This window comes from Odocoileus virginianus, chromosome 3 (assembly GCF_023699985.2).
Source record: "Odocoileus virginianus isolate 20LAN1187 ecotype Illinois chromosome 3, Ovbor_1.2, whole genome shotgun sequence".
In the NCBI taxonomy this organism is placed as follows: Eukaryota; Metazoa; Chordata; class Mammalia; order Artiodactyla; family Cervidae; genus Odocoileus; species Odocoileus virginianus.
The window spans coordinates 10,055,629-10,082,531 of record NC_069676.1 but is presented as its reverse complement, the minus strand read 5'-3'; the positions used below and the strand labels follow the sequence as shown (position 1 = coordinate 10,082,531).

General features: G+C 44.4%; 1 protein-coding gene across 7 annotated transcripts in view; it reads right to left on the bottom strand.

Annotated features, from left to right (window-relative positions):
* CACNA1A (calcium voltage-gated channel subunit alpha1 A) overlaps window positions 1–26,903 on the bottom strand; it is a 370,739-nt gene that overhangs the window by 200,844 nt on the left and 142,992 nt on the right. For all 7 annotated transcript variants that reach the window (XM_070463180.1, XM_070463188.1, XM_070463192.1 and 4 more), the window contains one exon: window positions 654–760. In XM_070463180.1, coding sequence (XP_070319281.1) covers window positions 654–760 — 107 coding nt within the window. The remainder of the gene's footprint in view (window positions 1–653; window positions 761–26,903) is intronic.

Below are 26,903 nucleotides of genomic sequence, written 5' to 3'. Positions count from 1 at the left end.
TTCACAAGAATTTGGATTTGTCTGTATTTTTAAAAATTTATTTATTTATTTAAATTCTTTTGGCTGTGCCACCAGGCTTGCAGGATCTTAGTTCCCCATCCAGAGATTGAACCTGGGCCCTGATAGTGAAACCACCAAGTCCTAACCACCCAATTGCCAGAGAATTCCCCCAAATTTTGTTCTGAATGTGACTTTTCATGGACAACGTGACCCCGTTATCCCTCTCTAGATTGACAAGAGGTCTGCTGGGGGGCAAGAGTGGAGGATGGGCAGCAAGACTTCTCTCTCCCCAGATTATTGGTATTCATGAAATTTAGGTTCCCCAGGGCATCCATGGTGGCTCCGTGGTAAAGAACCATCCTGCAATGCAGGAGACTCGGGTTTGAGCCGTAGGTTGGGAAGATCCCCTGGAGAAGGAAATGGCAACCCACTCCAATATTCTGGCCTGGGAAATCCCATGGACAGAGAAGCCTAGCGGGTTCCAGTTTATGGGGTCAAAAAAGAGTCAGACAGGACTTGGCAACTAAACAACAGGCAGGGGGCCCAGGATCTGGTTCTTGGAGACAAGACTAAGAGCCCAGTCTGCACTCAGATCCCACAACCACATCAGTTTGCCACTAAAGCAGACAGCCTGGTGGAGAGACATCACTCACCAGTCGTTCAGACATCGGAGTCTTGTCATCATCAGGTAGGTGTTGCTCCAGGGCGAGGACGATGCAGTTTGCTATGATGGTGGCTAAAATCATATATTCAAAGGGAGTATCACAGAGTTAAGGAAAATCTTTCCAGCTTTGTTTAGATTCAAAGCACAATTGAGTGGAAGATATAGGGATTTCCCACCTGTCCTCTGCCCCCACAGAGGCATAGCCTGCCCTGTTGTGAACGTCCCCCACCAGAGTGGTGCATTTGTCACCCGTGATGAACCTACACGGACATGTCACTATCATCCGAAGTCCTCAGCTTACTTTATGGTTCACGCTTGGTGATGCACATTCTGTGAGTTTGAGCAAACGTTTAATGACATGGATCTACCAACATAGCTTCATACAGAGGAGTCTCACTGCCATGAAAACCCAGCAGATGATTCTGTAAGGAAAATGTAGATGCTCTTCCTCCATCTCACCTCCAACCTTCACTGGACAAACATCAATTTAGCAGCTATTGTGTGCCAGGTCCCGGGCACAGGGTCACAGCTGAGAGTAAAACTGACAGAAATTTCTGCCCCTGTGGAGGAGAGGCATACAGTACTGTATGGTGAATGCTACCGAGACAAAAAGCAGGAAAGGAGGTTGGTGGTTGCAGTTTAAAATACACTGATCAGATCCAGTATCAAAATTTCCATCTTAAATGTCCATCCACAGAAGAATGGATAAAGAAGATGTGGTACATACGTACAACAGACTATTACTCAGCCATAAAAAAGGATGGAATAATGCTATTTGTAGCCACATGGATGCAATTAGAGATTATCATATTAAGTAAGTCAGATAAATACAAATGCCATATGATATCACTTATACATGGATTCTAAAATATACAAATGAACTTATTCACAAGATAGAAACAGCCTCACAGACTCAGAAAACAAACTTATGGTTACCAAAAGGGAAAGTGGGGTTGGGGAGGGATAAATTAGGAGTTTGGGATTAACATATACACACTATTATATATAAAATAGATAATCAATGGGACCTACTCTATAGCACAGAGAACTCTATTCAACTTTCTGTAATAATCTACATGGGAAAAGAATCTGAAAAAGAATGAATATATATATGTGTGCGTGTGTGTGTACATAACTGATTCACTTTGCTTATACCTGAAACTAACACAACAATGTAAATCAACTACATTCCAATTTAAAATAAAAATTAAATTAAAAATAAAATACAGTGATCAGGTTTGATATCAAAAGCATGATCAACAAAAGTAAAAATAGACAAATCAGACTTTGCCAAAATTTAGAACATTTGTGCATCAAAGGACATTGTCAAGAAAGTGAAAAAAAAAAAACCAGAATGCAAGAAAATATTTGCAAATCACATATCTGATAAGGGTCTAGTATCAGAATAGATAAAGAACACTTACAACTTGAGAACAAGAAGACAACCCAATTAAATGATAGGCAGAGTTTGAAAAGACATTTCTCCAAAGACGATTAGGAAAATGCAAATCAAACCACAATGAGATACCACTTCACATCCAGTAGGATGATAAGAATGAAAAAAACAGAAAACAGCAAGTGTTGGTGGGCTTCCCTGGTGGCTTAGTGGTAAAGAATCAGCCTGCCAATGCAGGGGACGTGGGTTTGAGCCCTGGTCCAGGAAGATCCCCACACACTGCAGGACAAGTAAGCCTGGACACCACAGCTGCTGAGCCGATGAGCTGCAACTAGTGAAGGCCGTGTCCCTAGAGCCCGTGCCTGGCAACAGGAGAGGAGCCCCCACTCTGCAACTGGAGAAAGCCCACACGCAGCAATAAAGGCCCAGCGCAGCTATAAATAAATCAATCTTTAAAAAAAAGAACTGGGTTGATTTATTTAAAAAATAAAGTGTTGGTGAGAATGTGAGAAGCTGGAACCACTGTATGTTGCTAGTGAGAATGTAGAACAGTGTGGCCACTGAGGAAAATAGTCTGATGACTCCTCAAAAAGTTAAGACACAGAATCACCATAAAATCTAGTAATCCCACTCCTGGGTATACACCAAAAGAACTGGACAACCAGTACTCAGATACACGGTCACAGAAGCAATATTCACAATGAGCCAAACGTCCATCAGGGAATGAAGAGTTAAACAATATATGATATATCCATAGAATGGAATATTACTCTGCCATAAAAATGAAGCAGTAACTCACATGACAGTGTGGAGGGGCCTCAAAAACATCATGCTAAGTCAAAGAACCCAGATACAAAAGACCACGTATTGTATGAATTCCATTGATGCGAAATGTCCATAACAAGCAAACCCACAGTCAGAAAGCGGACTGGTGATTGCCAAGGACTGAGGGGGCTGGGGGAGGGGGAAATGGTGAGTGGTTACTGAATGTTTTGGAACTAGATAAAGGTGATAGCTGAACACCATTCCAAATGCACTGAATACCAAGGAATTAAGAATGGCTAGTATTGTTATGTGAATTTCACCTCAATAAAAAACAACACGGTAGTCAAGCCTCCAAGGATCAGCCCTTTCAAGATCTGAAGGAGGGAAGGTGTAGATCATATGGCCACTTCGAGATGCACATTCCCTCTCTCTCTGGGCACAAGCGCCTCCCTGAAACCTGGAACACTGCTCCAGCCACCAGACAGGCCCACTGCAGGGTCTGCCCTTGGGGCAGGGGGCGGTGTGTCCTGCTCACTTCACATCAGGACCTGATCTGCTGATCAGCGGGTGATCCTGAATATCCCTGTTTCCCCGGCCAGATCCGCAGAAGCATCCTCAGGCCAACAGCTTTAGTAAACAAAGTTGGCAATTTCTTTCCTTTTTAATTTTTTAAATTTTATATTGGAAAAGAACAAAAGAGGAAGAGAAGGAAAAAGACCTAGGAAAACAAATTCAAAACAATTAACAAAATGGCAATAAGAACATACATATCAATAATTACTTTAAATAAAACTAACACAACAAAACTGGCAATTTCTGAGAAGGAGGCTTAAGTGGGGAGAAATGGATGCTAGAGGGAGAAAGCCTGAGGGTACTGCTTACTCTGGAGTGGGGTCTCCCAACTTCCACACTAGTGACATGATGAGGAGCTGATTGTGGTGCTGGAGAAGACTCTTGAGGGTCCCTTGGACAGGAAGGAGATCAAATCAGTCAATCCTAAAGGAAATCAATCCTGAATATTCACTGCAAAGACTGACGCTGAAGTTTCAATACCTTAGCCATCTGATGCAAAGAGCCAACTCACTGGAAAAGACCTTGATGCTGGGAAAGACTGAAGGCAAAAGGAGAAGGGGGTGGCAGAGGATGAGATGGATGGATGGTATCACCAACTCAATGGACATGAGTTTGAGCAAACCCTGGGAGATAGTGATGGACAGGAAAGCCTGGCATGAGGCAGTCTATGGGGTCACAAGGAGTCAGGCATGACTTAGCAACTGAACAACAACAATTACAATTCTCTGTGGGTGGGGTTTCAGGGGAGCTGTCCTACATATTGTAGGGTGTTGATCAGCATCCCTGGCCTCTACCCACTAGTTGCCAACGGCATCCTCCTCTCCAGTTATGAGAATCAAAACTTATGACAACCAAAATTCATCTCCAGATATTGCCCACTGTCCCCTGGGAACACTGAAATCCACTGTTCTGCAGAAGGATCAAACAGCATATCTTGAACTTGGCCACGTTGATGAACTACTGCCCTCCTCCCAGCTTTCTCTCTTGGAAACTTAACTAGCCTCGGTATCCTGTTTGGCCCTAGAGTTACATTTAGCATCATGGAAGCTTCATAAAAACCAAGGGATCTTACAGGCTGTAGGAGGAGGAGCTGGAATATATACCCACTTTCCAGGTGTGAAAATGAAGTCTGAAATAGACAACCTGGGAGTAGGAGTCTAAGAAAGGAAAAGCAGGTCTTCTTTGTCACCAGCTTCAGCCTTTGCCTCCAGCTGAAAGCAGTCAAGCCACGCTCCACGCACACTTTGAAAAGCAAATCCAAGACTCAGGGCAATTTGGGGAGTCAACAAAAGCCATTCCTGCTGACGATCATCTCTGATTGGCTTCCTGCCTCCGAGCTGACGGTCATTAGAAGCACAGAGAACAAAGCTGGGCTGTGTTGCACAAATACTCCATTCTGCCTCACCCTGCAGCCCAGAAAATAAGAGACAATATTTGTACACAAAGAAGCAATGCCAAGCCCTTCCCTGGCCTCCCCTCGCCGAGGCTTCTGAAGCCATGATTTGAATCTGATGATTTCGCTTTCCTTCTCTGCCAACTAGCTCCCTGTTTGCTTCTGCACCAAGCTGCTGCCTCACTCTTGGGGCCCCCTGGCCTCCTGCCCCTAAATGGCTGGGATGTGACTTCCTTTGTATCTGATTTGAGCTGAGGTTCCAGGAAGAGTCCCACAAGACCAGCAGCAAGCTGCACTTTCATGGGCTGCGTTCTCAGGCTTTCAATTGCCCGCGGTCACCTGGGCTTCAGACCCAGAGTGCTCCAGTATGACAATGAAGTCTTAGTCAGCATGCAAACCAACAGAAAGAGGCTGCCCATGCCCACCTTATTTCTTTGTCAGATATGGGTACACTGGCTTCCCTGGTGGCTGAGGAGTAAAGAATCTGTCTGCAATGCAGGAGTCATGGGTTCAATCCCTAGGTTGAGAAGACCCCCTGGAGAAGGGCAAGGCAACTCATTCCAGTATTCTTGCCTGGAGAGAACGCCATAAACAGAGAAGCCTGGTGGGCTACAGCCCATGGGGTAGCAAAGTCAGACAGGACTGAAGCCACTTAGCAGGCACGCATGCACAGATAGACTGGCTATCAAGGGTCACCTCCCTCTCTCCATGCACCCTGCCAGTGCCCGAAGACACATCCCAAATGGGAATCTGCAGCACTGACCTTACACCCTTGTTACTTAAGGTGTGGTCCACAACCTTGCTACTTAACATGTGGTCCATGAACCAAGCAGCGGAGGCCAACACCCAGTAAAAAAGCAGAGCGTCAGGCCCCACGCCGACCTGCTGAGTCAGAACACACATTTTAGCACGATCTCCAGGGGATCTGTGTGCACACTGACGTTTGGAAAGTGCTGCCCTAGATCTACTTCAGGGGGGAGGAGGAGCCCAGGTTACTGTGGCTTTGAGTCATCCAGAAAGAAGTGGGGGCTTGCTTTTCTGCTCCAAGCCTTCTCCTCCATGTTCTGACCCCACAGGAGGAGAATTCAAGGAGGCCTGCATCAGTCTTCTGCCTCCACACCAACCCAAGATCTTCATGGAACAAGGGTGATGTTGGAATGAGATGAAGAACCAGCACAGAAAATTCTGGTTTACTGCACGTGGAAATAGTCACAGCCCTCCCATGACTACCACCTCACCCAGAGGAAAAGTCAAAGTCCTCCCAGCAATCCTGCACGACCTGTCCCCATCACCTCCCTGCCCCCATCTCCTCCATTCTCCCCATCTCCTCTATTCTCCCCCTGGGTCACTTACCTACAGCCATACTGGCCTCCTCCATGTTTCTCAAACACACTAGGCGCCTTTTACTGCCAGGGCCTTTGCACCTGCTATTCTCTTTCCTAGAATGCTCTTTCCCCAGAGACCCACAAGATTCCCTACCTCTCTTCTAAGTCTTTTCTCTTTTCTCATCCTCAGTGAGGCCTTTTACCCCATCTGCATACTTAATTTTTTCCTTGGCCCTTGCCCCCAAACATCTGCTATATTTTTCTCCTTTACCTGGTTTCTCTGTTTCTTTTGCCTAATAGACTATAAGCCCTGTACAAGCAGAAAACTTTATTTTGTTTGATGCTTTGTTCTCAGCACCTAAGAGAGCATCTGTTCCAGAGTAGGTGCTCAGTAAACACCTATGGAAGAAAGGAAGGGTGGGTGGGTCCTGTGGTCCACATCTCCCCCCTCACTTCATCATGTGCCAAGTCTCCGTAGGCACGTTAAGGACACAGACCAATTCCTTGAAATCTGCAGTGATGTGGCTGGTGCACAGACACCAAGATGGGGTACTGAGTTCTTGGCAGAGGAGATTCTTTCCCCAGGTAGAAGTTAAAGGTTGTCCAGGCAGGGGGCGATGAGGCTTTTCCAGCCCAACCCTGATGTGCCTGATCCTATTTAGAAAGCCTGGGTTCTAACTCACAGCTGCGGTGAGCAATGCCTCTGTGAGCTGAGCTGAGCCTTCCTGCTCCCCGACTGGTTCAGGGAGAAAACACCTGTGTCAGCGGGATCCAGACTAATCAGCCAGCCGAAGAGGCCAAGAGAAGAGGGAGGGAGATGAGGAGGAGAGATGCACCCCCGGTGGGAGGAAAAGCAGGCTCCTGAAATGGCTCAAAAGTCAGGCTAGCAAACAGCCCTGCAGGCGAGTACAGATACAAAAAACTTCCCCCACAATTAGACAGATCAGGACCCCCAGAGGCCCAGAGAGGGGCTGTGTGTAACACAGGAAATGACCCAGTGATTTCTTTACGGGGAACAAGGGCTACGTCTGTGAATAGGAACAGTTCTTGGGATCCAGAGCATCAAAGAAAATCAATTTGCAAAGTGGGCATAGCTGATGATCCCAGCCCCTTAGCAAGACCTTGCAGAATGTCCAAATGATCCATCCTTCTCTCTGTGGTACCTTGCCCCATTCCCATCTCATTTCCAGCCTTCCGCAGTTGGTGTGAAAAATCAAATCAGATTTGTTAACCCATCAGTCTTGTCTCTACTATGGGGGCTGCCTGATGGGTGTGTTCTGAGGAAACAGATACTTCAATGAGTCAATCAGGCAGTTGAGATTGTGGGGAGAAGCTAAGCAAGTCTTATTTTCATGTTAGTTCCATGCTTTTCACCATTACTAGGAAAAGAGTAGGGGGTACCAAGGCCTTGGGTATAGGACATATTTCTTGCTCCATTAAACAGATGCCATGGTTAAATTCAGAAATATGATCAACTATTATGAGGCCATTAACAGATACAACAATCATAATTACAGCTGCGATTTATTGAGCACTTTGTTGGGCAGACACCAAGTTAAGCACTATACACTCATTGTTTCAGTTATTTCCTTGCAAAAATTCTACAAGGTAGGTTCTGTTGCAAGCCCCACTTTCCAGATAAGAAAATTATGGCTCAGAGAGGCTAAACAAATTGCTCAAGGTCATATATATATATATGCTAGGGTTCACTTCAAAGCCATTCTGGTGGGGGTCCCGACAGACCACTCAACAGCTTACACTTACTTGCTAGAAGGTGGATGTTTTGGCCTTTACTTAAAAACTGGAGTTGGGGTACACCTGGAATCTTAACCATGATGAGGCCAACTGGGTCAGTCTTCACCTGAGTTCCAACCACTGCACAATTTTATATAGTAATTTGTCAACCATTGCATACTAGTCCACTTCTTCATAAGACCAGTCAGAATGTGTCATATCAATCAATATCAACTTCCAACAATCCAAAGGGTCTTTCTCGAAATCTCAGACATCTCAAACTCTCTCCACCAGCGGATCAGCTTGAGACCAATGGATATGAAGCAGTAACAAGGGCAACTCTGGCGATGACCAGAATGTTTTCAGCACCATGGCCAGCGGCATGAGGCAGGCGTTTAATTACATGGTAAGTAAAGTCTCGGAGACAACTGCAAAGACCTACTTTTAACATACACAGTACAGGCACACACACACAAAAGATTCTTTATGTCAGCAGGAAAACCTAAGAGAAAATTAAAATCCCAACACTAAAAGTTTTGGGGTTTCCCTGGCGGTCCAGTGGTTAAGAATCCTTCTGTCAATGCAGGGGACACAGGTTCGATCCCTGGTCCAGGAAGACCTTGCATGCTGCATGTCAACTAAGCTAGGGTGCCACAATTACTGAGCCTGTGACTGGCAAGTATGGAGCCTGAGCACCTAGAGCTAGTGCTCCACAATAAGAGAAGCCATTGCAATGAGAAGCCTGCACACAGCAACTAGACAGCAGCCCCCACGTGTTGCAACTAGAGAAAGTCTGTGTGCAGCAACGAAGACCCAGAACAGCCAGATAATAAATAAAAATTTAAATAGCTTTATGTGCTATTTATTTATTTTTATTTTTTTTCCATTTATTTTTATTAGTTGGAGGCTAATTACTTTACATCATTACAGTAGTTTATGTACACAATGATTTCCAATTCTTTGGTTCTGAAAAGAGAAGTCTACCCCGGGCAGTTAAATTATGCTTCTGCTCAGAAAAACTGGATATATCTGCATGAGAAATTATAGAGCAGGGCAGTTGAGAGGATTTCAGGGTCAGACATGGTTTTGACCTGGGGCAAAGGAGTTTTCTTCTTCAAGCCTCAGCTTCCACACACACATATATATACATACATATAATGTGAAATGTAGCACCTACCTCCTAGGGCTGATTGAGAATGCAATGAGTGGATACACACAATAATACATGTAGAACAGGGTCTGGTATATAGTATTGGGTTGGCCAAAAAGTTCACTCAGGTTTTTCTGTGTGACGTTACAGAAAACCTGAATGAATTTTTGGCCAACCCAATATGTATTCAGTAAATCTGAGTCTTTTGTTCTTGTTTACTCTAGCTCTTGTGATGATTAGAAAACTTTCTATGCTTATGAAAGCATAATACGGGGTTCATCTCATTGTAATCATGCAATCAATGTTTATTGTTTTTATTTCAAATGCTGCTACTAGTATTATTAACTTTTTCAATTTATTTTTCACTCTTGTAGTCTCATTCCCCTCCCTTCACTGAAGAGTATAAACGCCTACTCTCATCATGGCTGATCAGGTTGTCTATCAGATCTGAAGTGCTTCCAGTAACAAAACACAGTGAGTCCACTCCCTGAATATCAGGCTATAAATGTTGCAAAAACATCCGTCAGATGTTTCATACAAATGGGATCCTATAACACACAACCTTTTGTGTCTGGCTTCTTTCACACAGCATAATGTTCTTGGGTTCATCCACATTGTGGCCATGTATCCATAATTTGCTTATTCTTGTGGCTGAAAAATATTCCATTGTATGGATATATCACAGTTGTTTATTGGATATACAATTGGTTTCCACACACACACACACATATAAATACATAAATAAGCAATTTGTTTATCCATTTACCCACTTTGGGGTTGTTCCAATCTTTTGTTTATCTAGAATAGGTGACTCCATAGAGATAGAATGCAGACTGGTGTTTTGCCAGGAGCCTGGAAGAAGAGGTGGAATGCATACTGGCTACAGTGTTTCCTTTTGGGGTGATGAAGATATTTGAGAACTAGATCAAGGCGATGTTGGAGAAGTACTAAATGCCACTGAACTGTCATTTTACTTTTTATGTTTTTTAATTAATTTTTATTGGAGTATAGTTGCTTTACAATGTTGTTAGTTTCTACTGTACAGCAAGATGAATCTGCCCTGTATATATATCCCCTCCTTATTGGACTTCCTTCCCATTAAGATCACCACAGTGCATTAAGCAGAGTTCCCCGTGCTATATACGGTCACGTTCTCATTAGTTATCTATTTTATACATAGTATCAATAGTGTATATGTGTCAGTCCCAACCTCTCAACTCCTCCCCTTCTCAAATCCCTCCCCACTTTCCCCCTTCTATACATATATTTGTTCTTTTTTTTTTTCATATATTTGTTCTCTACATCTCTGTCTCTATTTCTGCTTTGCAAATAAGATCATCAATACCATTTTTCTAGATTCCACATATATGTGCTAATATACTATGCTCAGTTTTCTCTTTCTGATTTACTTCACTCTGTATGATACTCTCTAGGTCCATCCACATCTCTACAAACGACCCAATTTCCCTCCTATTTATGGCTGAGTAATATTCCATCGTATAAATGCACCAAATTTTCTTTATCCATTCATCTGCTGATGGACATATAGGTTGTGAAATACAGTTGGTTTGCTGAATTGTTCACTTAAAAATGGGTAGTTATGATATGTGACTCTTAATTTTTTAAAAAACCCTGCTCTTTATCCTTCTCCTTTCCCCCACCCCTTGATTCTCAGAGTTCCCCTCATATGCTTTTTACTCACGGACTTTTGCAGCTAACTATTTCCTCAGACAGCCCGCAAGATCCCTTTTAGAAAACAAATGGTTTTAATTATAATACGAATATGTTTTATTGTATTTTTAGTTCTTAAAATTTATAATACGTCACTTGAAAACTGAAAAGTCCTTACACCACCCCACTTCCCAGACATGATCAGTGCTCGCAGTTTGGTTTCTCGTTCAGATTTTCCCCTACACACACTCCTCACACTGGCTGCTCTCTCTCACCTCCTTCAGGCTGTACTAAAACACCTCCTACACTGTTGGTGGGAATGTAAATTGGTGCAGCCACTATGGGAAAACAGTATGCAGGTTCCTTAAAAAACTAAAAATATAGCGACCATATGATCCAGCAATCCCACTTCTGGGCACATATCTGGAAAAGATGAAAACTCGAATTTGAAAAGATATATGCACCCCAGTATTCACAGCAGCACTATTTAAAATAGCCAAGACATGGAAGCAACCTAAATGTCTATCAGCAGAGGAATGGATAAGGAAGATGTGGTGCATATACACAGTGGAATATTACTCAGCCATAAAAAATGAAGTAATGCCATTTGCAGCAACACAGATGGACATAGAGATTATCATACTAACTGAGGCAAGTTAGACAGAGAGAGACAAATACATGATACAGTTTATATGTGGAATCTGAAAAAAAGAAAATGATACAAACGAACTTATTTACAAAACAGAAATAGACTCACAGATGCAGAAAACAAATGTATGGGTACCAAAGGTGAAAGGGGGTGGGGGAATGAATAAATTAGGAGTATGGGATTAACAAATAGACATCACAATATGTAAAATAGATAGACAACAAGAATTTACTGTATAGCATGAGGAACTACATTTGATGTCTTATAGTAATTATAATGAAAAAGAGTGTGTGTGTGTGTGTGTGTGTGTGTGTGTGTGTGTGTGTGTATGTCTGAATCACTTTGCTGTACACCCAAAACTAACACCAGTGGCCGATTCATGCTGAGGTATGGCAAAAACCATCACAATATTGGAAAGTAATTATTCTCCCATTAAAATAAATAAGTTACTTAAAAAATTATTGTAAACCAACTAGAGTTCAGGTAAAAAAGAACAGTCTTCCCATCAAGGCCTTTCCTGGCTTCCAGGTCTAAAATTTCAACACTGTCAACCTTCCTACCTCTTGCTCTGTTTTTCACTTGTTAGTTTGTTGCAGTGTTTCACATCAAACAAATTACATCTTATTTTTTTTTATCTTACTTATGGAGGTCTCCCTCACTGGAATGTCAGCCCTAACTAAAGGGAGGTGGTGGTGGGGGGGAGCCCTAAGAATTTGTCTAACTTGTTCTTGATTGCATGTTCAGCAAGTAGGACAATACTAACACATAGTAGGTGCTCAGCAAATACCATTAAATGCATGAAAACAAGCAAATCAAATTGCATCTTCTTTTTACACAACCGAGATTGTGACACATAATGTCCCATGATTTGCTGTGCCTTTCACCACACTGGATGCATTTTCTACATTGAATGTCCGTCTTATAAAAGGCTGTGCAGTATTACCATGAATGGATGCATCATCGCTTATTTAATATTCCCCTAAATGATTCCAGTTTGTCACTATTACAAGCAAAGCTGTGATGAATAATCTGACCATACAACCTTGTGCATTTGTCAGGATTTTTTTTTTCTGCCAGCTAAATTCCAAGATGTGGAATTGCTGGGTTAGAGGCGGGAGTGCACGCTTGTCACAGACACTGCCAAATCAACCCTGGAGAGTCACAGAGTTGTATTTTACACTGTTTTTAGAAAGGGAAGTGAGTGTGTGTGCATTCATTCTGAAATTAAATCCCTGACATAAATGTAAAAGTTGCTCTGTAACAAAAAGTTCAGATGTGGAAGAATTAACATGACTCATGGAAAACAACACAACAAAATGAACTTCCCTTGATGAAGAAGAAAAAGGAAAAAAATATCAAGGCAAGTCTGGAGCAGGAGGTGTTGGGTTATTTTTAAATAATAATAACTTTGGAGCCTCTTGGAATCTGAGGCTCCAAAGAAGGACTGAGGACTTCTCTGTTTTTCTCTCTCTCTTTTGTCAGGACAGAAAAGTTCCCTGGAGACACCTGAGTGATGTGAGAACTCTGCCTCCTGGTCCAATTTACAATCGCGTTCCCCAGTACGTTCAGCCTGCCGAGGGGAAACTGTTCTCCTATCTCGTTGTACTGTCAGCCCTGTGCAGTGGTCAGTGAGATCCTCCATTTCCTTGGCATCTTCTCTATACACTCCATCTACCCTTTGGCTTAAATCCAAACCTGGAAATATCCTGAAAACAATTAACTCCAAGCATAGAGGGCCAGTGGCAGCTTCAAATTAGTTCCCCCAAAGAAAAGGAAAATCCACACCAGGGAGACATCTGCAATGATGACCCTAAGAAGAGATGCAGGAGAGTCAAAGAAGGACCCTCCCAACCCAGGTGAGGTGAGAAAGGTATGCAAGAAGCCAGCTGAGGTGAAGAAGGCGCCTTCAAAACCAGGTGCAGCCGATGAGAACGCCCCGAGAAGGGCAGCAAGGCCAAGAAATCCCCTCTCCCAAACCAGAGAAGGCCACGAAGGTCCCTCCCAGGGCCACTGGGCTCAGCAGGAAGCCCAAGGCCAAAGCCTCCACAGCCAGGATGCTGGGGTCCACAGGAAAACAAACGCTGGGAGCAAATCTGGCTGTTGGTTAGTTGCTAAGTCATGTCCAACTCTTTTGCGACATCTCTGTCCATGTGATTTCCCAGGCAGGAATATTGAAGCAGGTTGCCACTTCTCCAGGGGATCTTCCTGACCCAGGTACCAAACCTGCGTCTCCTGCATTGGCAGGTGGATTTTTCACTGATAAGCCACCAGCAAAGTCCTAAGACTCTGGGAGCGCCTATAACTATGATCTTCAATTTCCACGTGGAGAGACCATTGTCCAAGCTGATCCCTTCTACCCCTGATCACTGGAGGATATCCTTACCTCCTCATCAATAACCAATGTTAACTCCAAGCCACTTGAGCCATGCACACCCAGAAGCAACAAAACGCCCCTCCCATCACCTTTCTCTTTAATCACTACTCTCCTCCTCCCAGCTAACCAACTCTCTCAATGCAAACCAACATCCAGCCTATGAAGTCCTGCACCCCACTGACTCCACCATTTTCCAGCACTCTCTCCTACCTTCAGCACCTTCCTTGTCAATCTTATGTAGGATGGTTATATATCACTCCCAGAAAAAGTACACCTCTAGATGAACCCAACCTTTTCTGATTCTTTTCGGATTGCTTTTCTGATTCTAAACCTTGTATGGCCATTCAAGATTTATAGCATCCTGGGGACTTGCCTGGTGGTCCAGTGGCTAAGTCTCTGAGCTCCCAGTGCAGGGGGCCTGGGTCTGACCCCTGGTCAAAGAACTAGATCCCACATGCTGAAACTAAGAGTTCAAAGGCCAACTGAAGATCCTGCACACTGCACGGAAAGATTGATGATCCCATGTGCCACAACTAAATCCCTCTTAAAAGTCTTCTAGTGAGGATCGCCAAATTCCTCTAGATTGCCAAGTCCCAGGGCCACTTTTCTCTGCTCAGGTGACTTAGTCATGCCCTCCTTTCATGTCTTCCTGTTAACTTTCTTGTCGCTATTTCTCTGTTTTCCCTTCTCATTCCCCCTTTTCTACTAAATCTCTAAATGTTGGTTCTCCTTGGGGCTCAGTTCTAGGTTACCTTCCATTTTTTACCTAGATCCACTTTCTCGGGGGTCTCAAGCATTTTGATATGCTTTGTCGTCTCCTTCTGCCCTTTCCTCCCACCTATCTACTCATTGCTTTGCTCTGTGTCCTGGGAAAAGCAGGACTTCCTCTGGTAAAAGGCATTATCCAGCCTTCCTCATCTCCTGCCTTCTGGGTGGGTTTGGCCAATGGGAAGCAAGAGATTGGAGGAAAAGATGGGGAGTTGGGTATTTCTTCATCCCCCATTTCCTCCCTGATCCATAGTGAGGCTCTGGCAATGGCTGTGTCCTGTTAAACCTTCCCAGAGACATCTCAAACTTCATAGGTACATCTATATTCATTTTCTATGACTCCCGTAATAAATTACCACCAATTGAGTGGCTTCAAACCCACCCATAAAAACCCGTAAAAGAAATTTATTCCCTAGCAGTTATCCAGGCTAGGAATCCACAATTCAAGCATCAGCAAGACAAAGTTCCCTCCAAAGGTTCTGGGGGAGGATCCTTTTTTGTTTCTCCCAGCTTCTGGTGCCTCTAGGTGTTTCTTGGCTTTCAGAAGCATCACTCCAATCTTTGCCTCCGTCTTCACAAGACCTTCTCCTGGATCTTCTCTCCTGCTCATCTCTTCTAAGAACACTTGCCACAGAATTCACGCACCATTACATCCTTAGCACCCATCCAGTGCTGGGCACATAGCAAGACCCCAATAAATGTTGATCAAATGAGTAAATGAATCCTCATCTATTTCATTTCTCTCTATATCTCAGCAGCGGTCCTTCTGCATCTTTCACCTTCTCTTCCAACTCTCCCAGCTGTTGCATTGGCAACCCCGGTTAAACAGATTTTCTGGAAAGCCCCAAGTCCCAAGTGAAACCTCCTTCATTTGCTCCCCTATGCACTTCTTCAAATATTTGGGTCTTCCCGGCCTTTTTCTCTGCTGGCCCTGCCATCCGTGAAGATTCTCCTTGAGGCTTTATCATTAAAAAATAAACCAATATATTCCCTGCCTCCAAAAGAAGCTTTTACTTTTGCAAACTCTATTGATTTAATCCTAGAGGCTGCTGGCAGCGGTCCCAGGAGCTTCATCAATATGACAACACCCAGTGCAGCCGAAACAGCAAGAAGGCTTGGCCAAGATCTTCTGCTTGGGTCTTCAGTGATCCTGACGGATTCTCTCACAATGATGAAGAAGGATTTACAGTGGTGGACAGGGGATTTGCAGTAGCTCCAGCATCCTGCTTAGGTGAGCAAAAGGAAATGTCTTCAAACTTGAGGTACCTCAGTGCTATTTGTTAATTTGCTACTACAGCTGATTCCCAGGGGGTGCTAAGCAAGCAAGAAATCAAAGAGAGTGGAGGAACACCGCGGGTTCCAGAACACGAGGATAAACTCCCTGGCGGGGTGAGCAGGAGTAGAGCAGGCAAGGGGAGGTGGGGAAAAGGAAGCTGAAGATGGTAAGAGTTAAAAACTGAATGAGTTAAAGCAGAGATTCCTTCACCCCTCCACAGTGACAATGTGGTTAGAGAAGGAGAGAGAGAAGTCATGAGAAAAAGGAGGTTGAGGGTGACTGAATCAATGCCCAGGGGGTTAGAAACCATTCATCTCCCCCAGAGGAAAAGTCAACTCTTCATCAATGTTTTTTTCCAGATTGAAAAACAGGGATTTCCCTGGTGGTCCAGTGGTTAAAAATCTGCCTTGCAATGCAGGGGACATGGGTTCGATCCCTGGTCGGGGAACTAAGATCTCACACGCTGCAGAGCAACTAAGCCCATGCCACAGCGACTGAGCCTGCACGCCGCAACTAGAGTCTGTGCACCCTCGTGCCGCAATTAAGACCGGACAGAGCCAAACAATAAATGCATATTTTTTAAAAGACTGAAAAACAGAGACAGGAAGTGGAGCCCTCCCCACAGGAAGAAAGCACAAGGGAAATAATCTTTGTTAGCTGGAAATTTAAGTGTGACTCTACATACCCCTCATGAGAATATTGTGCTTAGACATTAGCCCCAGTGAACAGATGATGAATATCCATTCTGAATATTCTACATCATCCTACAGTGACAAAAACTCCAAATCTTAGTGACTGAAAATATCACAGGTCTATTTTCTTGCTCAAGCTACGTGTCCACTGCAGCTGGGCTGAGAACTCTGTTCTACACCATTCTCTCTCCAGCATCTAGTCTGAGGAAGGTTCCCTCTCTGTGTGTGTCTGATGGTGGAGGCAAGAAAAAGGAAACGCAGTGAATCATATACTGCCTCCTAAAGCTTCTACCTGGAAGAGACACATGTAATTTCCTCTCATATTCTATGGGTTAAAGCAAGTTACATGGCCATGCCTGTCTTGAAGGAGGTAGGGGAAAAGACATTCCATTGTGTAACCAGAGAAGAACCAGAAAATCTTAGCTAAGCAAGGTGAATAAAGTCCACTTAGGAAGATTAAATGAATTGCTCAAAATCAAAACAACTTCAAAGGTGGCAGTAGTGGGATCATAATTCAGGACTATATGGGCCCTGTTCTTTAAGCTCTACCATCCTGCACATGACAAGAACTGACAATAAAATCTATATAACAGGGAGGCTATCAATGGAGGGAGGGGGAGAAGGGACAAGGGAGGATAACGCACTGAGAGGAGAGATGGTAGGAGGCAGAAAGCTAAGAACAGAGCCCAAGCAAAGAGGTCTCATGTGTAGAAACCAAAACACATCACCAACATAAGGAAAGGGATGAAAATCTCACAACTTCCATGGTGGCTCAGCAGTAAAGAACCCACCTGCAATGCAGGGGACTTGGGTTCAATCCTTGGTTCAGGAAGGTTCCCTGGAGAAGGAAATGGCCACTCACTCCAGTATTCTTGTCTGGGAGATCCCATGAATAGAGGAGCCTAGCAGGCTACAGTCCATGGGGTTGCAAGAGTCAGACATGACTTTGCAACTAAACAACAACAACGAAGAGCCTCACACATCTTTCAGAGATGTCAACAGCAACAGAGAATGGAGGAGGGATCTGTGTGAAACCACGTAAGGACGTGGGGGCACCACCATGATGAGGACGAGTTTGCTTCTTGCTCTTGCACGCACGAAAGCCACCATCTTGGCTGGAGAGCCAACAACCACTCGTTGGTATAATAGCAGCCTCAGGAAGCCAAGGCCACGCTTGCCAGAACTCCCATCAGCGGCATTGTCCCTTCCCTGGACATTTTCCTGCATGGTTCTGGGAAATCAGGGCCGGAGTTGGATGGTGTTCCAGAACGAACGGTGCTGGCTTGGCTTTTCTCAGTACTCTTCCCCCACCCCTACCCAAGCCAGACTGGAAGTGTGAGAGATCTGGCCCGACTGTGCACTCAGCCAGCAAGCAAGAATTCTAATTCTATAGGGAGGGCCAGTTTAGCATTAGAGCAAGACTGTAGGAAAGCATTCACCATCACCGCCATTTCAGTTGTGAGCACCTAGTATATGCTACCTATGTGTTTTCTGCACCTACTTCATTGAGCTCTCACCAACCATCTATCCAGAAATCCTACTGGTCAATCTTCGAATTATATCTGGAACTGGTGGTCAGGAACTGGGAAGGTGGGGGAAGGAGAATAGGAAGTGACTAGCAACAAGAAGTGGAGAAGGAAATGGCAACCCACTCTAGTATTCTTGCCTGGGAAATCCCAGGGACAGAGGAGACTGGTGGGCTATAGTCTATGGGGTCTCAAAGAGTTGGACACAACTTAGCTAGACTGAGCACGCACAGTAACAGGTATAAGGTTTCCTACTGGGGTGATGAAGTTCTGTAAAACTAAAAGAGGTGATGGTTGTACAACATCGTGAATGTACTGAAGGCCACTACATTGTACACCTCAAAATAGTAAATATCATGTTATGTGTGTGTGCATGCCCAGCCTCGTCAGTTGTGTCCGACTCTCTGCGACCCAGTGGACTGTGGCCTGTCAGGCTCCTCGGGCCATGGGATTCTCCAGGCCAGAATACTGGAGTGGGCTGCCATGTCCTCCTCCAGGGATTGAACCTGTGTTTCCTGAGTCTCCTGCATTGCAAGTGGATTCTTTGCCCACTGAGCAAAGAACCTGGGAACCCATGAGCCACCTGGGAACCCATGCTATATGTATTTTACCGCAATAAAAATTTAAAAATTGTTGCCAGAATCTAACCACTCATTATTTCCACAGCTAGTCGCGCCCCCTACCTGCCTGAACCAGTACTGCCACTTCCTCCTGAATCTCCAGTTCTACCTGCCACAATTTGATTCCCCCTCCTCCACAGTGATCAGAGAAGCTTGTGCACCTCTGAATCAGATCACGTCTCTCCTCTGCTCAGAACCCTCCATGGCTCCCACCTTTCTTTTTTTTTTTTTTTTTTGCTCAGTTGCTAAGTCACGTCTGACTCTGTAACTCTATGGACTGCAGCACACCAGGCTTCCCTGTCCTTCACTGTCTCCCAGGGTTTGCTCCAACTTACGTCCATTGAGTCAATGATATCATCCAACCATCTCATCCTCTGCCACCCTCTTCTCCTTTTGCCTTCAACCTTTCCCAGCACCAGGGTCTTTTCTAATGAGTCAGCTCTTAACATCAGGTGACCAAAGTATTGGAGCTTCAGCTTCAGCCATCAGTCCTTCCAATGAATATTCAGGACTGATTTCCTTTAGAATTGACTGGTTTTATCTCCTGGCAGTCCAAGGGACTTGCAAGAGTCTTCTCCAGCATCACAGTTCAAAAGCATCAATTCTTTGATGCTCAGCCTTCTTTATGGTCTAACTCTCACATCCATACATGACCACTGGAAAACTATAGCTTCGACTATATGGATCTATGTCGGCAAAGTGATTTCTCTGCTTTTTAATACACTGCCTAGGTCTGTCACAGCTTCTCTTCCAAGGAGCAAGTGTCTTTTTAATTTCATAGCTGCAGTCACTATCCCCAGTGATTCTGGAGCTCAAGAAAATAAAATCTGTCACTTTTTCCCTTGCTTCCCCATCTCTGATAAGCACTCTGAGGAATGCTGAGGAGAGACCTAATTATAATTTAGACTTGAAGGTGGTGATGACTGGGCCAGGAAAAGGTCTCCAAGGATACACCATTTAATGGGAGATTTATAAGCATTTATAAGCATTCTCCATGTGAAGAGTTGGGGGAAGGCTAGAGAATTTCATAACGACTCTATTCATAAGGGATAAATCAAGAATAAATCCAATGTCCATCAACAGGATAAGCAGACTGTGATATTTCCATAGGATGGACTACTACTCAGCAATAAAAATGAATTAAGCTGTAGTATTCACTCATCCAACACGTTTATAAACCACCTACTATGCGTGTTCTAGAAGGTTCCAGTTCACATTGGTGGACAGAACCAATAAAACCGCCTGCCACTGTGGAGGCCACAGTAAAGTGGGGAGACATATAACTAGAGTGTCCCAAAGGGAGAAATAAAGCAGGGACTGGGTGGGCAATTTAAAAATTGCGTGGGGACTTCCCTGGCAATCCAGTGGTTAAGAATTGAACCCCAGGAAATGCAGGTTCAATCCCTTGTCCGGGAAGATCCCACATGCCTCGGAGCAACTGAGCCCGTGTGTCACAGCTACTGACCCAAGCATCGCAAAGGAAGATCCCACATGGGATGCAACTAAGACCTCACAGCCAAATAAATATATATTTTTTAAATCGAGCGGGTGCTGAGAAGCTGGCCTTCTGGTAAAGGCCTGGAGGAGGTAAGGGAGGAGCCAGGAGGTTGCCGGGGGAGGGAAGGAGGATCCGGGCAGAGGGAAGAGCCAGTGCAAAGATCCTGAGGTAGGGGCACATCTGGAGTATCTGAGGAAGAGGAGAGAGGCCAGCGTGGCAGGGGTGAGGGCTTTGGGGAAAGGAGCCTAGAGATCCTCCTGGGCCTCCCTGAGGCAGCGAAATCCAGTGATGGTTTAAGGGAATAGTGACTTCTACATCTCAGGAATCGGGGAGGGAAGAGGGACCTGAGCTGAGTTCCCGCCACCCTCACCCTGCGTCTCTTTATCACACAAACAAGCCTGGTGTTAGGAGAGCAAATACATCCCAGGGGCCTGACGCGCTTTCCTAAAAGACCAGAGCAAAGGAGAGAAAGGTTGGCCTGGTGAAAAAGGAAGGGAAAAGAAGGCTCTAAACAGAGGAACACAGAAAAGAAACTGCTGATATATATTAATAATTATTATATCAGGTCTCGGCGAAGTACGGCCCTTTGTGGCGTGCGTGCCTGCGTGCTAAGTCACTTCGGTCGTGTCCGACTCTTTGTGACCCCATGCAATGCAGCCCACCAGGCTCCCCTGTCCACGGGATTCTCCAGGCACTGGAGCAGGTTGCCACGCCTCCTCCAGGGGATCTGCCCCACCCAGGGATCGAATCCATGTCTCTTACATCTCCTGCATTGGCTGGTGGGTTCTTCATACGCTTGTGCCACCTGGAAGCTGATGCTTGTGGTGTGCTTCTAGAAATAAAGTTTTACTGAAAAACAGCCACACCTGTTTCTCCACGTGTTGTACATGGAGCCTTTGCTACACCAGCAGAGCTGAGTGGCCCTGACAGAGACTTACAGCCCAAAGAGCCTCAGATCTTTACTACCTGGCCCTTTGCAGAAAATGTTTGCTGGCCCCGGTACCATAACAATAAGGTAGAACTACATATTAAAACAGCAAGTACTTAGAGCATGTTTATATATTAATATATAACTCTATAACATAAGAAGAGGTAATTATGATTATAACTCACATCTATTTTAAGTGCTCATCAGGTGCTGGGCATTGGATGAAGCTTTTTTTGCCTATGTCATTGCATTAAATCTGTTCAACAGCTCATTAAATTAGGACGTTATCATTAATGCTGTTGATAAAGAACACAGACTCTGGAGCCAGGAAGCCTGGGTTCAAACCCCACCGCTGTTGCTCCTGACAAGCTGAGACAAGCTACTGAACCTCTCCCCATCCTCGTCTTCTCTTCTGTTACGTGGGATGATGACAGTGGTGCCCGCCCCTTCAGGCATCGAGAGGACGAACTTAATTGATGCAAATGAGGTGCTTGCCCTGTTGTCCAGAACTCCTGTTCCTATGACTGTCTTTGTTGACAGATGAGAACATTGGAGCAGAGGGAAGGCAAGTCACTTGCCCACTGGTCCAGTGGTCGAACTGAGATATGAACCTGTGCTGCCATTATTGTCAGAAGTAGGGATCCAGCAAAGTTGGGAAGAGGGTGATGGAAATCAGGCACCATGGAGCTCATGAGAGGCAGACCCCACACATCACCCTGGGGAACTTGGGTCTGACCACCTCTGTCCTCATTGTTGTCCTGGATCTTGGAGTGGTTGGGGGGTTGGGAGGGACCTGGCTGGTTGGCTGCCAGAAGGAACAAGGAGCTGCTCTGCCGCTCACCGCGAGGTGGGAAGAGGCCAGTTAAGCTTGAATGGAGGAAGTCAAGACAGTGCTGCCTTATCGACACCGCGTCTTGAGGGATTCAAAGAAATGGGCAAGGCTGGGAGGGAACAGGGCATTGTTTCAGCCACTGGCTGACCCGGAGGAGGCTGGAGATGGGGGACCCACTGATAACACAGCTGGACTAGACTGGGGCAGGGAGGGCAGGAGCCATTGTTAGCACCTCCGGGCTACAATTTCACCTGTGCGCCTACTTCTGGCTGCCAAAGAGAGGGAGGAGTAGATGAGGGGTGTTGGGGAGCTGCTTCCTGCTTCCTGCCTGCGGTCCACCTCCCTTGCTCAGCCTGAGGCACGTTCCTTAGGTTTCACCTCCAGCTAGATGATCACTTTCTTTGGACAGGAAGCTGCCCTCTCTGACTCCATCCACGTACCTTCCCTCCCCCACCACAGCCTAAGATGAGTCTTGCCAGGGGCACAGATTGCCTGCTGACAGCCAAACTATCATGTGTCTTAAGCAGAGGGCCCCACACTCAAACCTGGCATAGAACTGAACACCTTTCAAGGACACCCAAAGATTTCCACTAAAAGAGAAAGAATCCTCAGAGCGAGGAAAGAGTGAAGGAAGTATTAGCATGTAGAGAAAAACAATAATCACCACCATCACCACTAATAATAGCAGAAAAGTAGATTTTTTTTTTTTGGCCACCTGGGCTTATGTAATAGACAATGTAATATGCTCACCAAGCGTCCACCTCCTAGACGCACAGATGGACAAAACGTCCAGTTGTTTAGTTGCTAAGTCGGGTCCGACTCTTGTGCGAGTTTGTGGACTATAGCGCTCCAGGCTCTTCTGTCCGTGGGATTTCCCAGGCAAGAATACTGGAGTGGGTATTCATAAACCCTATTAATTACCCTGAGGCACTCTAGTAGGAAACGGTTTGCAAAAGAGTATTTTGTGATCGTATATAAAGGGGATTGGGCCAGAAGTCAAAGTACTGAATTCCAATCCCCAAAACAACATTTTTTTGGTGAGATTTCAAGCATGCCCTAATGCAAAATAAAACTGAGATAAAAACTCTTCCCTCTCTCCCTTACTTATCTCATTAGGGTTAGCTGGGGTGACACAGGAGGCAATAGCTAATCAGTGTTTTGAAGAAAGAACCATCCACTCATTGTTCATAAATAACATATTGCTATTAATAGGTGGCCATTGTTGAACTAATTCCAGAAAACCCTGGGGTCCAGGGGCTGTCCAGTGACTCTCTTGGCTAGAATTCCAAAGACCATCTGTGGCAAATATATCCTCCAGAGCAGATACCTTTGGCAGGAACACAGCTTTTCTCACCCAGAAAACTCAACCACAAAAGGAACAGAGATAGAGCAGAGAAGGAAAAATCATTGCTGGTGCTGTTTAATCACTAAGTAGTGTCCAACTCTCTTGCGACCCCAGACTGTAGCCCGCAGGCTCCTCTGTCTATAGGACTTCCCAGGCAAGAATACTAAAGTGGGTCACCATTTCCTTCTCCAGAGGATCGTCCCAACCCAGGGATCAAAGTCTCCAGGGACCCGAGTCTCCTGCACTGCAGGTGGATTCTTTACCACTGAGCCACCTAGGAAACCCCCAGGAAAATCATGTTAGCTCAAAATATCTCTTTTTAAATTTTGCCATATCAAGATTTTTTGAATCTTTCTTTTATATATATATATATATATATATATATATATATATATATATAACTATAATTTAATTTTTTAACACCAAAAACATTTTGTATTGGGGTATAGCCAATTAACAAGGTTGTGATAGTTTCAGGTGAATAGTCAAGAGATGCAGCCATACACATACATAGATCCATTCTCCCCCAAAGCCCCCCTCCCATCCAGGCTGGCACATAACTTTGAGTAGAGTTCCATATGTTATACAATAGGTTTTTGTTGGTTATCCATTTGAAATATTAGCTCAAAATATCTTTCAGTCTGACCAACGATTTCCACCTCCACAGCCGTCACCCCAGTCCATGACACACGGTCTCTTGCTTTAGGACTGCAGTAATTTCTTCACTGGTCTTGTGACTTTCTTTCTTGCCCCCACAGAATTTATTCTCCACACAGCAGTTAATGGGGCTGTTCACAGATATAATCTAATTGCATTGCTGTTCCAGTGACTAGAGACAATCTAATTTCATCGCTGCTCCAGTGACTAGATGGTGCCTTTAGGATAAATATCAAATTTTTAAACATCTACCACAGGGCCTTTTCACATGCTGTTCCCTCTAGTTAGAACATATGTCCTACCATTCCTGCCATCTCTATATCAAAGTTCCACTGAAGACTCGCTCTATCACCACTTCCTTGGGTACAAGTTGTTTTATCTGTTCCTCTCAGAGCAAGACTTGTCCCTCCTCAGGCTTTATAGCCTTTATAATCTTAAGCTAAGTGGCCATGGCTATTTACCTGTCATCCCTGCCATACTGGAAGCTCCATGAGAGCACGACTGCATCTGCCACATTCATCATTGTAACCCAGTGCCTTGTACATGGTTGGCACTTAATAAATACGTGTGGTTTGACTTTCTGAGCATGAAAATAGGCAAGACCAAAAGAGGTAAAAGTTCAACAGTGAGGGAGGTTGCCTTGCATATCACTGAGGCAAGGATGGACTTTTTGGAAAATGGTACGGGGACAACTCTTAAGGAATATAAAGGAAATCGGACCCCTACCTCACACCATACACAAAAATCAATACCATGCTGATCAAAGCCATGCAGGGAGCAAAACTGTAAAAGTTTTAGAAAGAATATGGCCTCAGGGTAGAAACAATTTTACTAAATAAGATACAACACCCACCACACACCATAAAGGAGAGGATTTCCAAATTCAACTACATTAAAATTAAGAACTGCTATTGATCAAAAGAGGTCATAAAAAAAGATGAAAAGATAAGCCAAGAGAAGATATTGCATCGCACATAATGATGAAGGACTAGTTTTCAGAATACATAAGGATCACCTACATATCAATAAAAGAAACCAAATAACCCAGCAAAAAAAAGTGAACAGGGCATGAGGAGGCATTTCACAAAAGAAGCCTGAACGGCCAATAAATGCATTAAAATACATTCACCCATTTTGTTTTCGGGTAACACAAACTCCATTCACAAACAAGAAATTGACACATATCTACCAGAAAGACTGCAGTTAAAAGTCACCAAGTGTTGGAGAGGATGTGAAGCAACCTGAAAGCTCAGCTCCTGCTGGCAGGAGTGTCAATTAGCGCCAGCACTTTGTAAGAATGGTTTAGTGGTATTCAGTCAAATTATAGGCACACTCATCTTAATATACAGCAATTTTGCACTGAGGCATGTCCCTCTGAGAGACTCCTGCACATGTGCAGCAAAACCCATAACAACTAGCAACACTGCTTACTCTTAGCAACAAAAAAAGGACAAGCTAACATGTTCATCATTGGTGAACAAATATGACCATGAAGGAGCCACAGAGACCGTAGTAAAAATGGATCCTTCCAATGTAATCATGAGTCAAAATGTAAAATAATTCATATCACAAAATTTTAAATACAGTTCAAGACCATAAAATGTTTAACTATATCACATACCTAGATGGTAAAACTACGAAGAAAAGCAAGCTAAAGGTTCTCAAAATCCTCAACAGTGGTTCATCCAGGAGGAACGGAGGGGTTGTGATAGAGGACAGGCACATGGGAAAATCTGAGGAGATGGTGGTGTCCTGGCTCTTGATCTGGGTAAACAACCCATGGCTGATTCATGTCAATGTATGGCAAAAACCACTATAATACTGTAAAATAATTAGCCTCCAATTAAAATAAATTAATTAATTAAAATTTTTATTTTTAATTGAAATATAGCTGGGCTTCCCTGGTGGCACAGTGGTTAAGAATCCGCCTGCCAATGCAGGGGACATGGGTTCCATCCCTAGTCTGAGAAGATTCCACATGCCGTAGAGCAAATAAACCCATGCACCACAGCTTCTGAGCCTATGTTCTAGAGCCCAGAAGCCACAGCTACTTAAGCCTGTGTGCTCTGGAGCCCATGAGCCACACGACTGCAGCCTGATCACCCTAGCACTGCACACCACAACTCCTGAGACTGAGCGCTAGGGCCTGTGCTCTGAAACAAGAGACGCCACTGCACTCCAATGACAAGCAGCCCCCACTCGCTACTAGAGAAAGCCCAGGCACAGCAACAAACACCCTATGCAACAACAGCAACAAAAACTAATTAGCTGATTAAAAAAAGAAATAAAGTTGATTTACGATGTTGTGTTAGTTTCAGATGTACAGCAAAGTGATTCCATTATATCTATAAGTATGTATCCATTCTTTTTCAGATTCTTTTCCACTGTAGGTTATCATACAATATGAAACATAGTTCCCTGTGCTATATATATTTCGGACCTTGTTGTTTATCTCTTTTATATACAGTAGTGTGTATCTGTTAATCCCAAACTCCTAATTTATCCCTCCCTCCTTTGGTAATTGTAAATTTGCTTTCTGTGTCTGTAAGCCTGTTTCTGTTTTGTAAGTAAGTTCATTTATGTCATGACATGAGTTTTAAAGGAAATCAGTCCTGAATATTCATTGGAAGGACTGATGCTGAAGCTGAAACTCCAATCCTTTGGCCACCTGATGCGAAGAACTGACTCGTTGGAAAAGACCCTGATGCTGGGAAAGATTGAAGGCAGGAGGAGAAGGGGGCGACAGAGGATGAGATGATTGGACGGTATCATTGACTCGGTGGACAGGAGTTTGAGTAAACTTGAGGAGCTGGTGACAGACAGGGAAGCCTGGTGTGCTGCAGCCCATGGGGTCGCAAAGAGTTGGACACAGCTGAGCGACTGAACGGAACTGAACTGACGGTTTTTAAAGTGCTAATCTATGTTCCAACATTCTCCTCTAAGTTTGTTTTCTCACTGTCCCTTCCTCACACACACATACACACACAGAGTCAGCCAAAGACTAAGAAAAAACAGACACATATGCTGGTTTATGAAGAGAAAGAGAAAAGGGACAAACACTGAGACA